Raw genomic sequence first — 15,071 nt, 5'->3', positions numbered from 1 at the left:
CGCTCAGAGTAGATTGTTGACCTCTCCATAGTTAAAATTTTTTATGTATTTTTTTTCACAAAACAATCAAATGTTCCTATTTCACTCCCTTAAGTAGTTTAAATGTACCTCTTATGATCTTGTTTATATTGGTTCCTTTGTTAAGTACCACCTCCCCCATCCCCCTTAAAGAAAAGGTAGTAAATTCTAGTTCTGTTTTGTTAGAATTAGTGGTATTTCACATTGAGAGTGGTAGTTCACAGTGAACTATTACCTTGATTCATTTTTAGGTTTACAATGCTCTTGAGATGCAAACTGCTAATATCTGGGTATCATCCTACTATGGAAGAATTTAAGATGATGCCTTTATAACTTTCCCGTGACAGGAAGTGGTTACAAATTCACCCATTCAAAGGAGAGCGTTCAATTTAAATCATGGCAGTCCAGGATTATGTCATAGACAGAAAATGGGGACAGTTTTGATCAGATTAATCACAGCATAATAACACGGAGTTACTTCTTTTTTCAATACTTTTATTGGGAATATATTCACCAAAAAGAATCTAATAATTTTAATTTTTGATCATTTGACACTTGATTCTGTACTGCTCTTTAAAGGTAAAATTTAATTACAGTTTAATTCTAAGACAAATAATTGTGGATAACTTCTAAGATTGAGCCTAGCAAACTAAAGCTACCTTTGTCAAAAATAAGATGACAACTTCCAATATCCAGCTGTTAAGTAGGAGAGGCTGCCTGGGAGCTGTGTTCTAGTGGGAGGCACAAAGCCTGAAGCGACATTGCACTCCAAAGGGTGCTTTCAGCAGTTCACTTTCTATACCGATTTCAGTTCTTCTGACAACAGCATAGTGTTTGCAGGTGTTCTCATCTTGAGAAAAGCTTTGACTTTCTATAAAGTTTCTCTGTCCAGGGCAGGGGTCCTCAAACTGTGGCCCGTGGGCCACATGCAAATACAAATATTGTATTTGTCCCGTTTTGTTTTTTTACTTCAAAATAAGACATGTGCAGTGTGCATAGGAATTTGTTCATAGTTTTTTTTTTTTAAACTATAGTCCGGCCCTCCAACGGTCTGAGGGACAGTGAACTGGCCCCCTGTTTAAAAAGTTTGAGGACCCCTGGTCCAGGGGCTTTAGGGCCCTGAGTGCTGTTGAAGGTGCTTCAGTCCGGTTGGTGGGATGTGTGAGAGGGATTCTGTCCTAGTTGGTGATGGTGCATTTGGATGTTGAAATTACTTCTTGCCTGCTCTCAATGAACTTCCTCAGCTGAGTCAGCTGCTGAATGTCAGATGAAGTCCTATCACTTAAGAAATGTTTTTGAGACTCAGTAAGGAACTCAAGTTATTTCCATTCGAAAGAGCATTACTTGAGCACCTACTATGTGTCTGCCCCAGGGTAGGGTACAGTGGAGCCTGCATGAAGGAGCTAATCTCTGAGGAGTCTTCCCCTCTTACTTTTTCCAAATCTATAGAAACAAGCCACAGGAAAACTGCTTTTCACCCTTATTCCAATACCAGCTTCGCGTGTTACCATATTCTGGTTACCTAAGCTCACTTCTTAAATGCCTGTGGTGTCTTAGGCCTGGAATGGGGTTACTACTTAGAGAGCAAAAAACTGGTCACCTGAACCTGACCTCCCTCTCCCTCTGGGTGCATTAGGCTTACCTTCCAGATTACGTTTTTTGATCACTTATTCCCAGGTATTCAGCAACGCCTATGTGTGTGAGGCGTTGGTTAATTGCTGTAAAAAGTTCAAAGGTAGATAAACCACAGAATCTGCCCTCGGCCTAAAAGTTGTATTTGTCTGGACTCCCATAATGCCTGGGGACAAGGTCCATTGCACCCCCTCGGGGCAGGGAATCTGCTGCCTGGTATGGTAAAATTTGTGTGGACAGTAAGCAAATGGCAGCTGGGTAGTCCCCTTGGAGATCCTTCTGTAAAGCTCCCCTAAGTCCTTCTGAACGTCCGCTCCCCCACCTAGGTTTTCACAGTTACCTCCACTGTCATGGTCTGACTCCATAGCTACTGTGTGCACAGCAGGCTCTGTCTGATTGTCTGTCTGTCACTAGGAAGGAAAGAATGACTTACTCATGGTGTGTGCCCAGCATGGTATGGGAGGTGCTTACTAATGGTTGAATTGTTTTGTTCCTGATTTCATTCTGGTTGAGCTTTAGTAACTGCAATTCTCAGGCAATGGTGCTTTCTGGCAAGCTCAGTTACCTGTTTAAATTGATGATTATGCAGAAAATCCTTTTCTTTTTTCTTTTTCTTTAAAATATATTTTTATTGATTTCAGAGAGGAAGGGAGAGGGTGAGGAAGAGAAACATCAACGATGAGAGAGAATCATTGATTGGCTGCCTCCTGCACGCACCACATTGGGAATCAAGCCTGCATCCCGGGCATGTGCCCTGACCAGGAATCGAACCATGACCTCCAGGTTCATAGGTAAAGACTCAACCACCGAGCCATGCCAGTCGGGCAGAAAATCCTTTTCTTTGGCTCACACTGTTGAAAACCACTGCTGATTAGACTGGACATCTTTCTGGACAACCTTCCAGACGAAGCTGGAGCTGCGAGGGAATCCCGGGTCCCAGGTGCCTGCCGGTGGCCAGAGGGAAGCCCAGGTCCTGGGTGCCAGAGGGAAGCTGGTGCTGGAAGCTGGGGGAAGGAAGGCCTGCTCTTGCACGAATTTTGTGCATCGGGCCGCTAGTATATTTATCATAAAATTAACTTAGAATAACTTAATAGTCAACTAGAAAAGTGGCAGTGATTCTCAATGTGGCCCTTGGGCCATCAGTATGTTGTTAGAAATGCAGATTTAAAAAAATACATAATTATATTGATTTCAGAGAGGAAGGGAGAGAGAGAGAGAGAGAAACATGAATAATGAGAGAATCATTGATTGGCTGTCTCCTGCATGCCCCACACTGGGGATCGGAGCCTGCAACCCGGGTATGGGCCCTGACTGGGAATCGAACCGTGAACTCTTGGTTCATAGGTCAGTGCTCATCCACTGAGCCATGCCGGCTGAGCAGAAATGCAGATTTCAAAGTTCTACCTCAAACCTATTGAATCAGAAATTCCCAGCTGGGACTCAACAATCTGTGTTTTCACAATACCTTTTAGGTAGATGATTCTGATATTCTTTCAAGTTTAAGAGCTACTGGTGTAGGGCAACTGTTCTGAATCCTGGATGCCCATTATAATTACTTGAGGAGCTTTAAAAAAAAATACAGAGCCTGCGTGTACCCCCAGAAACACTGATTCAGTCGGTCTGGGGTGGGGCCTAGCATAGTTATTTTTTAAATGCCCTCATTGGGTACTGATATGCAGCCAGAGTTGAGAACCACTGATGTAGGGGGTAGAAGAGAACTTTGGGACATACTCTACATTATTCTGTGAAGCTTGCTTAAAAAAATTAATCCCAAATAATGCTTCTTTCTCCTAAAAGTTAGGAGATCAAGAAAAATTTACCTTATATTTTGCTTAATGAGGGTCCTCTTGAGCGGGCAGTTCCCGCCTTTCATGGCATTGCATTAATAAAAACTTTCCCATGAAAGTAGGTGTTTTAAAGTCAGTGGTATTTCCCATAGACACAATGTCGTTTTTGGGTGTTGACTTCCTGATCAAGGTGTTGGCATCAAATAAATCATAGATGGGACCAATACTGTGCCATAAAATCAACGATAGCAATAACTAGAAAGCTCTACAGTCATTCAAAATAATAAAATTATGCTCCAGGTCCAATAAAATCATCATAAATATAGTGCACAACCTAATGCCTCCCCAAGATGTCTCGGTGCTGTAGAAAAATGCATGTCATAGGAAACAGTTTCCTGAATCTATTATGTAGTAAGAATTAACACTGTTTGCACTCTTAGAATTTGGAGAGGAAAGATTTGGATACTTTAAGTCTTTTAAAATGTCTAAGGAAGACTTGATGGATGTCTTTTCCCCCAGTAGACTTCCCAGGAGCCTACAGGAGGATGGAAACACTGGGACCCAATCATTATCTGCAGGTGTTGAAGGTGGTGGTTATATGGGTGTTTCTGTTGTAAAAAAAATCATCCTATCCTATATAATAAAAACCTAATATGCAAATTGTCCCCTCGGGCAATCCATTCAACCATCAGCACTACGTGCGCTGACCACCAGGGGGCAGCACAGAACATGGCTGCCACCCTGATGAGAATGGGACTGTGGTGGGATGGTGAACCAGGCCAAGCGGGTGGGAGGTGGGGGAGGGGGTGGCAATCGCCCCACAGGCGGGATGGTGGAGCAGTTGAAGGGCCAGTGCCAGGCCACGGCGGGATGCCAGGTGGGGCTGTGAGGCCACCCTGAGGGATCCCACCCATGCATGAATTCGTCTAGTCTCTTAATGAAAGGGCTGATCTAAGGTGTCTCCTCTTGGTTTCTCCAAAATCCTGCCTATCAGTAGAAATAAAGGTAAGAGAATGTGCAATCTGTACACTTCACACCTGACTGAAAAGCCATGGATTCGTTGTTAAATCATTAGAGCCTGCTTTTAAAGAGAGGAACCTCAGATGTTCTCTTGTGGGTGGCCAGGTGGCCATAGACTTGGGAGAGTAGAGGCAAATGGTTTAGTGGAAGGGTCCCACCTGGCTGTGCTCTTTCCCTCCAGTGTGCCTCCCGACAGGGCACTCTCTGGGCTTCCATCTCCTTTCCTAACATGAGCATGAACGTACCTATCTCCCAGGATTCTACGGATTGAGTAGGTTAATATAGATCATTGTACCCAGCATAGGAAGCTTTTCCACAGAAGTTACTTTAAATAGTTGAACTATTGATTGGTGAAACAGACATGAGGAATTTTATCAGTATCTTGCCCTTCTGGCCCCAGGAGTAGAAAGCCTGCTTCCTGGTGGACACTAAAGCAGATGGAGTTCTGGGAAGCCTGGGGGAGATGGGCGCGTTGCTCATCCTGCAAATCCTTCCTGGGAAAGAGTGATGTCTGCAGTCTGGGTTGTTAGGAAGGGCCCAAGAATGGCTGGGCTTGAGAGTGTGTTGTTGGTGTCTTACCTGTAGCCAGGCCTGCATTATGACTCAGAATGCATTTTCAGTTAGGGATCTTGGTATGTTGCTCAGTAACTGAAGTATTGTTTGGATCAAACTATTGTAGCAAACTTTTCTTGGCAAGTATGTCCTGCTGATACCGAGCTCAGTGTGCATATAATAGTTTTATATCAACTGCTATAAAATAACCACAAGTTCACAGTGACTCCGATTATACAGATACTACACCCGAGAATTTCTAAGACGATTAGCAAATAAATGTACTACTAAGAGAAAAATCATTGTTGATTTTTTTCCTAGCTTAGGAATTCTTCTCATTGCCCCTGGAACTCTTGTCTCAAAAAAAAATATTCTAAGTTCTTTAACTAGAAACAGCTCTTTAAACTCTAGTATGCTTAGTAATTCAAACATAAGTAAAAGAAAATAAAAATGATTAAGAAAAATGATTCAGTAGGTTTTTCCATAGATTTATAGAACTCGCAGAATCCAGAGACTTGGAGTTATCTAGACCAGCGGTTGCCAACCTTTTGGACCTCACGGACCACCAGTTGACGACCGCTGATCTAGACCTGTGGAAATTCATGCTGAGAGCTCAGAAAGCTTGTCAGGTGTCACACAGGGCATTAGTACAAAGTCATCCTCCTCACCGTCATTGCTATACTTTTCCCTCTACCTCTCACAGCCTCTAAAAGATTTCTCATAAAATTTGTTTTTAAGTAGAGCTAAGTACAGGAACAAAACATTCAATAATTTTCATTTTTTTTTTAAAGAATTTACCAATCAGCATGATTCATTTTTTTGTTTACTTCGCGACACATATCAAAATAGCACTGATAACATATGATCTAGCAGTTTCAGTGCTGGGTGCTAGGCCCAAAATAATTGAAAGTAGGGACTCGAACAGATATTTGTACACTTATGTTTATAGCAGTAGTATTCACAGTAGTCAAAAGGTGGAAGCAACTCAGGTGTCTGTGGGAATGGATAAACAAAATGTGGTATATTCATACAATGGAATAGTATTCCGCCTTGAAAAGGAAGGAAATTCTGAAACGTGCTACAATATGGATGAACCTTGAAGACTATGCGAAGTGAAATAAGCCAAATACTGTATGATTCCAATTTGAGGCTCCTAAATTAGTCAAATTCGTAGAGGCACACCGTAAAATGGTAGTTGCCAGGAACTGGGGAATTAGTATTTAATAGGTACAGAGTTTCAGTTTGGGAAGATGAAAAGTTCTAGAGATGGAGGGTGGTAATGAATGCTCAACAGTGTAACTGTACTTAATACTGATGAGCTATACACTTAAAAATGGTAAATTTTATGTTATGTATATTTTATAAAGAAGTTAGGAGGGGAAAAAAGAGGTGACCGCCAAATAAAGCCAAATTTACAAAACACACAACAGCCTGGCCGGCATGGTTCAGTGGTTGAGCGTAGACCTATGAACCAGGAGGTCATGGTTCATTTCCCAGTCAGGGCACATGCCTGGGTTGCGAGCTTGATCCCACTGTGAGGCGTGCAGGAGGCAGTTGATCGATGATGCTCTGTCATCATTGATGTTTCTCTCTCTCTCCCTCTTCCTTCCTTCCTCTCTGAAATCAATAAAAATAAATAAATAAAAAAAAAACACACACACACAACAAAACACTAATAGGAAGAGAACGTTGGCTGTTCACTAATGTGAATGAGACAGTGAAGTCAGGGTTCTAATTCTGGTCCTGACAACTACCTCTGTGACCCACACATTTGGCCATTAGTTTTCGCATCAGTAAAGAGGATGTTGGCTGATTCATCGCCACTCTTCTGCCTGCTCTGGAATTCTGAGTCTGCAAGTCCTTAGCAAAGAAATACTTGTTTAGGAACAACTGCCTGTGTAAGATGAGCCAGGCATGCCTGCGATTTGAGGGCAGACCAGTTCTCCAAAACCTGTTCTGACCAACCCTTGGCGGGGGCATGTTTGAAAATAAAGGGTATCTCTGAGCTCGCCGAGTAGACAACATGAGCAAAGCTCACCTTCCTGAGTTAAAAAAATTTAGGGACAAGAAGTTATCATTGAAATTAAATGGTGGCAGACACATCCAAAGAATATTGTGGGGATTTGATCCCTTTATGAATCTTGTGGTAGATGAATGTGTGGAGATGGCAATTAGTGGACAACAGAATAGTATCAGAATGATGGCAACACGAGGAAACTACCATCATGTTTGAAGCCTTGGAGCAAGTGTAAAGAATGGCTGTGTCCACCAGCGACATCAGCTGCTTCCCCATGCCCCCTCTCCGCAGCTCCTGTTTTACTACGATATAAAAATTGGGTTGTGCACATTTTCACATTGAACTTTTGTTAAATAACCCTTTGTACCGAGAAAAAAAGAAAAAGAAGTAAGCATTTTAATCTGTCCATCTTGGCTCGCTGCTCTCCATGCTGGACCAGAGCTCCTCAGAGCTGTCAGATTCCAGAGCTGTATTTTAGGGTCCTGAACCTGTTTTGACATCAGGCCCAGAGATGGGTTATTTCTTATTAAAAAAAATTTTTTTAAATTAAATATGTTTATATTTTTAGAGAGAAAGGGAGAGGGATGGAGAGATAGAAACATCAGTGGGAAAGAGAAACATTGATCAGCTGCTTCCTGCATGCCCTCTACTGGGGATCCCGAAACTGGGGCATGTGCCCTGACCAGGAATCGAACCCGTGACCTTTCGATTCATGGGTCTCTGCTCAACCACTGAGCCACGCAAGCCTGGCAGGGGCTATTTCGTATAGTGCCTTTGACCGAACAGTTGTGGCATCAGAAATCAGTTTCTTTATCACTGTTGCACGGATAAGACTTCCTTCCAAGTTGTTTTTGTTTTCAGTAATCCACGGAAAAGGTTCTGTCTTACCTGAGCTACATGTAAACGTTGTTCCTTTTTTGGCTTTGGAGCAGATAGCTATTCCTTCCCCTTAGGTTTCACAAGTAGGCCCGTGTGTAAGAGTTTTGCTTTTTACTAAGCACACAGACTGATTGACCGGCTGAGCTTACCTTTAACACACTCCGAGTGCCATGTGTGGGCAGTGTGCGATACATTGGGTGAGAGGAGGTATAGATAGCCTGGCGTGAAAAACAGAGGCTGTTGACTGGGCTGGTTGCTTTATATGGATTAGTGCCCATCTCCCAATAGCCCTGTGAGGCAAGTGGTGGCAACTTCATTCCTCAGAAGAGGAGACTGAAGTTCAGGGAGATTTCCACTCTCCTAAGGCCACCAGTGAGAAAGGCAACAAACCTTTCATCTGCCTTGACTACAAAGCCGTTTGTCTTTCTGCTATACCACACTTCTTAATGTAAGGAGACTTGTAGCCATGCTATTTGATAATTTAGAACTGAAAGATTATCTCTGATTCAAGAAGCGATTCTTATCCAACCTGATTTGTAACCCAGCACCCTCACCCCCGATGCTGAGATCTGAACAGTTTTGCGACTATTGAGCCATGTTTATGATATCCATGACTTAAGAGTCAAACCTCTTTGCTCTTGTGTGTTGGACAATAGAATATTCTAGCTGGGATAGAGGAGGAAGAGCTGTGGCCTCCTTAGGAGAGGGCCTTAGGGGCTGCAGGAGCTATCAATTGCAGTGCAAGGCCACTGGGTCTTCATAGGTCTGCTTATGGTGCCTTTCAGGAATGCTTATGGTGTGACCAGATACTCTCCTTGTTGTGTTTGTCTCTGTGGATTTCTAAGTGCTAGTCGCTCCTAATCTATTTTTAGCTTCTACTCTAACTCTAATTTTTTTTTTTTAAAATATATTTTATTGATATTTTACAGAGAGGAAGGGAGAGAGATAGAGAGTCAGAAACATCGATGAGAGAGAAACATCAATCAGCTGCCTCCTGCACATCTCCCACTGGGGACATGCCCGCAACCCAGGTACATGCCCTTGACCGGAATCGAACCTGGGACCCTTCAGTCCGCAGGCCGACGCTCTATCCACTGAGCCAAACCGGTTTCGGCTACTCTAACTCTAATTTATTATGGGATAGGACTTGGAGTTTATCATCCACTCTCATTCCACTCATTAGTCATTCAGTTAGACTTTAACAAGTCCAGATAAGAAATAGAAAGAATAATACTTGGTATTACTAATTGAGGGTGTGTCCTCTTTGTGTGGCTATATCTCCCCATTTCCTGAGGCTAATGTGGTATCTGACACATAATTGGTGTTCCGTGTGTGACTGGATGGAGAGATGAAAGAGCTTGCAGTTTTTAGAGAACTTTCATTGATATCTTTGATAACAGCTGTGTTAAAAGAATACATATGCAATCTCTCCCTCTCCCCCCCCCCCCCTCTCTCTCTCTCTCTGACTTTTGGTATTGGGGAGAACTCAAAATTGAGTATTCAGATGCTCAATTCCAAAATTGTTAGACTTTTATTCTTTATACCTGCTGTGTTTGGAGGGGTTATAATTTGATGTTATCTGAAACCAAATAAAGTAGTGATCTGTTTTTTAACAGATTTGGCTATAGTTTGATGAGTGATTTGTCTATGTTCATATATTAAAGCAGATGGCAGTAATAGCAATATCTTCAGTAAGGTGGAATTCAGTATGAGAAGGTGCATCAGGGCTTAATGAGGTTCAGAATGAAAGATGCAGCCACACTCCCATCTTCAAGTACTCAAATGATCCATCCATGCAGGAATATCACACCGTTCCCTTCTTCCCTTCTCATAGTTTCCCATTCTAGGGGAGCCCCCATTGAAAAAGTTGCTCTTTATTCTGTCTCTTTCCCTCCACCTCTGCCTGAGAGAGAGAGAGAGAGAGAGAGAGAGAGAGAGAGAGAAGGGGAATTAGGGACGTGGAAGCTTGTTTCTGGAACTATAGTATCCTTGTTAGGATTCCTGTAGAAACGTTGTTATGGAGTAATAGGTTATCTCTATAATAATGAAAGTGTAATGTGCTAATTAGACCGGACAGCTGAATGACCTTCTGGACGAGGCCGGGGCTGCGAAGGCCGAGCCCCTTGCACAAATTTTGTGCATTGGGCCTCTGGTGATACTCTAAGCTTTTAATGCCTGGTTAGGATACTTAAGTGCACTTAAAACTCAGTTTTCCATGGCCTCCTCCTCTCCCTTTTTCCTACTTTTACGATCCTACTAAAGATGAACGTCCTGGTGAATGGATAGGTCCTGTGAGAGTTGGGCCTCCAGGTGACAGCAGCTCACTCAGAGGCACACCTTAGGGGAAGGGGCTCTGTCGTCTTTATCTGTGTGACAGCAGCTACTAGTCCAGTGCCTGCCACAGGGGACATGTTTCCCCCAACTCCCAATAATTGCTGAATTCATTTGAATTTAAGAAAAAGAAATAGGAACTTTTACATTCTCTATTTTCATCCTTGTCAGTTTCTCAAAAACTTTCTTATATCAAACTCCTCATCAGCACTGGCAGTAGGACATGCCGTTGGATTTATTTACTGATCTATTTACTTACATATACAAAACATGTATTGGTCACCTATGGTGTGCCAGCACTGAAAGCATAGCAGTGGGCCAGCGCAGTTCCATCGCCTGCTCTCCTGGAGCTTATAGGCTGGTAGGACCCTTGTCAGAAGGAGAGCACTTACCAAGTCTGGGGTGGAACTGTTCTCTAGAAACTTCTGCAGTTTTAGCAATGTGTAGAATGACTTTCAGTATGAGAAGGTGCATTAACTACTGTCTCCTGGAAAAATCTCTTCTCTTGCCTTAACTATTAATGATGAAAAAGTGACTTACAGTTATTCAGAATTGTCCTTAAAAATAAAGTAATGAAAAACATTATGTGGGCACTTTGCTTTTACATAGTCTTGGATTAGAGAGTAATTCTTCTTTACCTTCTTTTTAAATAAAGTCTGAAATAATAATTTTAGATATTTAAAAAATAACCTTTTCAGATATTTTATTGCAAATTATTAATTTTATGAGTTTTCTATTAAGGCAAACTATCCGTTTTCCTTGTGCCTGGTGACTAATTTCGTTGCATATTATTTCTATTCATAGCTCCCCAATCTTAGGTAAAATAGAGCAGATTTAATGGTGAATAGCTTCAGCTAGTTTCATATGGAAAAAAATAATTAAAATCATAGGAAGAGGGTCTGGAACGAAACCCACAGTATTTCTAAGGTATGCCTGTCTAGACAACTAGGAACATCAAGAAGAGAAGACTCAGGGCCTCCATCTCTCCACCATTCCACAGAGCGAGATTTTTGCACAGCAAGGAAACAACAAAATGAAAAGACAACCCATTGAATGGGAGAACATATTCACCATACATCTGATAAGCAGTTAATATCCAAAATTTAAAAAGTACTTATAAAACTCAACACCAAAAAACCAAACAATCCCATTAAATAATGAGCAAAGGACCCCCGAGTAGACATGTCTCCAAGGAGGACATACAGATGGCCAGTGGACATATGAAAAGATGCTCAACATCACTGGTCATCAGGAAAGTGCAGTTGAAACCACAGTGAGATAACACCTCACACCTGTCAGAATGGCTGTCATCAAGAAATCCACAAATGGCAAGTGCTGATGAAGATGAGGAAAAGGGAACCCTCGTGCACTGTGAAGATTAGTGTAACCACTGTGGAAAGCAGTGTAGAGTTACATCAAAATATTAAAATCAGGAACTGCCTTATAACCCAGTGATACCACTTTTGGGAATATATCCAGAGCAGTAATTCAAAAGAATGTATGCACCTCTATGTTTATTGCAGCGTTATTACAATGGCCAAGATTTGGAAGCAGCCCAAGTGCCCATCAGTAGATGAGTGGATACAAAGGCTGTGGTACATTTACACAATGGAATACGACTCAGCTGTGAAAAAGAAGGAAATCTTACCTTTCGCTACAGCATGGATGGACCGGCAGAGTATCATGCTAAGTGAAATAAGCCAGTCAGAGAAAGACAAATACCATATAACTTCACTTATATGTGGAATCTAATGGACAAAAGTAAAATAGCAAACAAAATAGAAATAGACTCTCATAGATACAGATAACACACTTGACAGCTGTCAGAAGGGAGTTGGATGGGGGCAGAGTGAAAAAGGCGAAGGGATTAAGCAAAGAAACACACCAGCAAAACCTCATAGACATAGACAAACTTATGGTGGTTGCCATTGGGAAAGGAAGATGGGGGAAGGAAAAAGAGGGTGAGTAAACAGTGATGGAAGGAGACTTGCCTTGGGGTAGTGAACATAAAATACAATATACAGATGATGTATTATAGAATGATGATACACCTGGAACCTATGTAATTTTATTAACCAATGTCACCTCCATAAATCCAATAACAAATAAAAAAAATCATAGGAAGGAAAGGTAAGAAAATGATGACACAAAATAAGTAACAAAGGGCTGGTGGCTGGGTTGGAAGAAAGTGAAATTTTTTTCTGGATAATTCTCTTTGTGATGCAAGATTTATTTCACTAGATTAGTATGATTTACATGAGCTGTTTAAAGGGATTACATTCTTAACAGTTCCCTTAAAGCTCTTTATTATGTATAGCCTGAAGTCCTGTCACTTTTTCACACTTGTTTCTGGATGCTCTATAAAATATCAAGGGGCTTTCAAGATAAAAATAATCCTACTTGGGGGTTTCTGGGGAGCTCACTTCTGTCTAAAAATCAAAATGCTTAAACAGTACATTGTATCAAACCTGCCTTTTTAAGCGATTGGAACACACCTGGTAGCAAAGAGGTTTAACCTAATTTCTCAGATGAGAACTCGAGGTAGAGGAAGGAGGAGCCAGTCCAGGATGAGTTGAGGAGCTGGTTACCTTTAGCCTACTTTCTCTGGAATGACGCATTTCATCCTTCCAGGTCAGTCAACAGCCTCAGCCCTACATTAAGATTTTTGGTCACAAGTAACAGAAACTCACTCCATCCAGCTTAAGCAATTTTTTTTTCATTTAACCAAGCTGCAGGGTGGGTGGACTGGATGGAGTGGTCTTTAAGGACGATCAGGAAAACCAGGGGCTTGAACACAGCTGTGTATCTGTTTTGCTCCTCCACTCTTTTTCTCCAACTTTTGTCTTTATCTTTGAGTGATAGCTTCATTTTTCTCTTACTAAACATGGACTTTCTCTGTAATACCATCCATGGTCAGTGCCAGTCTATAGCCATCTTTACCGCCTGTAGCCTGGAACAAAATAGGTTCCTTTCCTCCTAGTTTCAGTTTGAAAATCCCAGGGAAGACTTCTGATTGGCCTGGCCTAGGTCATGTGGCTGTGACAGTGGATACAGACAAGGGGATGAGGTACCCTAGGCTCAGCGTGTGTCATAAGCCCGGGGAGGTCACAGACCGTTGCCTTTGAGGGAACTGCTATAAACAGGCAGCACCAGCAGTTTTTTGCTTTCTTTAGTCCATGGGGACTCCGTTTCAGCAACTAGTTAAGATTCTTTTCCGAACTCATTAAAAATCTTTCAAGGTCTTTTTTTTGTTGTTTTTGCCAAGTTATGGACTTTATACCCCACTACACTTTAGTTTCCTCTTTCATTTTGCTCTGTGTTTTCGCAAGAACGCACGCTAGCATCCTGTGCTGCAGTATGACCTAGAGGATTATGGTTGACTGACTGAAGGAATACCACGGGCATAACTATGAAATCATAAAACTTGAGTGATGAAAGAGGTCCTGGATTCTATCTGCCTTCAATAGTTCCACTGATATTATGAGGCTTCCTAAACACAAAGGGCCAAGAAATAAAGGAGGGCGAGTAGTTCTTTATATTCCCAAATATTGGGCCTTGTTCTGGGAACTGGGTAGTGGAGTGAAGCAGACAGATAAGAAAGGTCATCAGACCTTACATTTATTTAAAGGAAAATCTTAACTAGAATCCAAATTTCTTTGATTTTTGGCTGAAATCATGTCAGTTTAGAGGTTATCTTTTAAGAAGGGGCTGACCCCTGAAGGGATCTGAAGCTCTGTTTGTCAGTATCTGTGAGTGATTGTTTAAGACGCAAAGCAAAGTATTAGTAAGTGATGCTTGTTTAGCAGATAAAAATCTTTGGCAAGATGGCATCTGTTGGAAAAAATAAATAAAAGGAGTTCTTGGTGGTGAGAGAATGAGGAAGAGCTCAATCTTTTAGAACCAAAGACTAGCATTCAAATCTCAGCACTCCACTTGCTAGTTTTGTAGCATGGGCAAGTTGTGAAAGCTCTTATAGACTCCCGTTCCTCAGCTATAAAATGTCTTTATCTACTTTATGTGGTTTTTTTTTTGGTATTATTTGAAAGTTAAGCAGTTAATTTAAAAATATATATTTGTATTGATTTCAGAGTGGAAGGGAGAGGGAGAGAGAGAAACATCAATGATGAGAGAGAACCATTGATCAGCTGCCTCCTGCATGCCCTCAACTAGTGATTGAGCCCTCAACCGTGGCAATGTGCCTTTGACCGGAATCAAACCTGAGAACCTTCAGTCTGTAGGCCAAAGCTCTGTCCACTGAGCCAAACGGGCTAGGGCAAGCAGTTAATTTTTAATAACAAATACACATAATATAAAATTTACCATCTAAACATTTTTAAGTGTACAGTTCAGTGATGTTAAGTACATTCATATTATTGTGCTCATCCATCTCCAGAACTCTTTTCATCTTGCAAAACTAAAACTCTATACCCATTAAACAATAACTCCCCATTCCTCTCTGCACCCAGCCCCTGGCAGCCACCATTCTACAAACAGTTACTTTTTTTGTAAATGGTAAGATCTCAAAAAACGTTAGCTGTTATCCCTCTAAATCAGGAGTCAGCAAACTCTAGCCCACAGGCCAACTTTGGCCAGTAGCCTGTTTTGATGTAGGGTGTCTTTGAAGTAAGAGTTTTTTATATTTCTAAAAGGCTATAAAAACAAAACAAAATAAGGAAGAATATGCCATAGAGACAGTAGGTAGCCCACAAAACCGAAAATATTTACTATGGGGTCCTTTAAGAATTTGATTCTAAAATGTGTGTGTGTGTGTTTGTGTGTACATGTGTACATACCCTTCCAGATATCTTATGGGACTTATATGAACATCTACCCTA

General features: G+C 41.6%; 2 protein-coding genes across 3 annotated transcripts in view; both read left to right on the top strand.

Annotated features, from left to right (window-relative positions):
• Positions 1-15,071, top strand: part of IGF2BP2 (insulin like growth factor 2 mRNA binding protein 2) — a 152,586-nt gene that overhangs the window by 17,427 nt on the left and 120,088 nt on the right. The window lies entirely within an intron of this gene.
• LOC308515702 (small nuclear ribonucleoprotein G-like) lies at positions 7,033-7,242 on the top strand (the record flags this gene model as incomplete). The annotated part of the gene is made up of 1 exon (XM_081086245.1): positions 7,033-7,242. The coding sequence occupies one exon, from the start codon at positions 7,033-7,035 to the stop codon at positions 7,240-7,242; it is 210 nt and encodes a 69-aa protein (XP_080942371.1).

Source organism: Myotis nattereri (assembly GCF_964212035.1).
Source record: "Myotis nattereri genome assembly, chromosome: 3".
NCBI lineage: Eukaryota > Metazoa > Chordata > Mammalia > Chiroptera > Vespertilionidae > Myotis > Myotis nattereri.
This window is presented reverse-complemented; position numbering and strand designations above follow the sequence as displayed.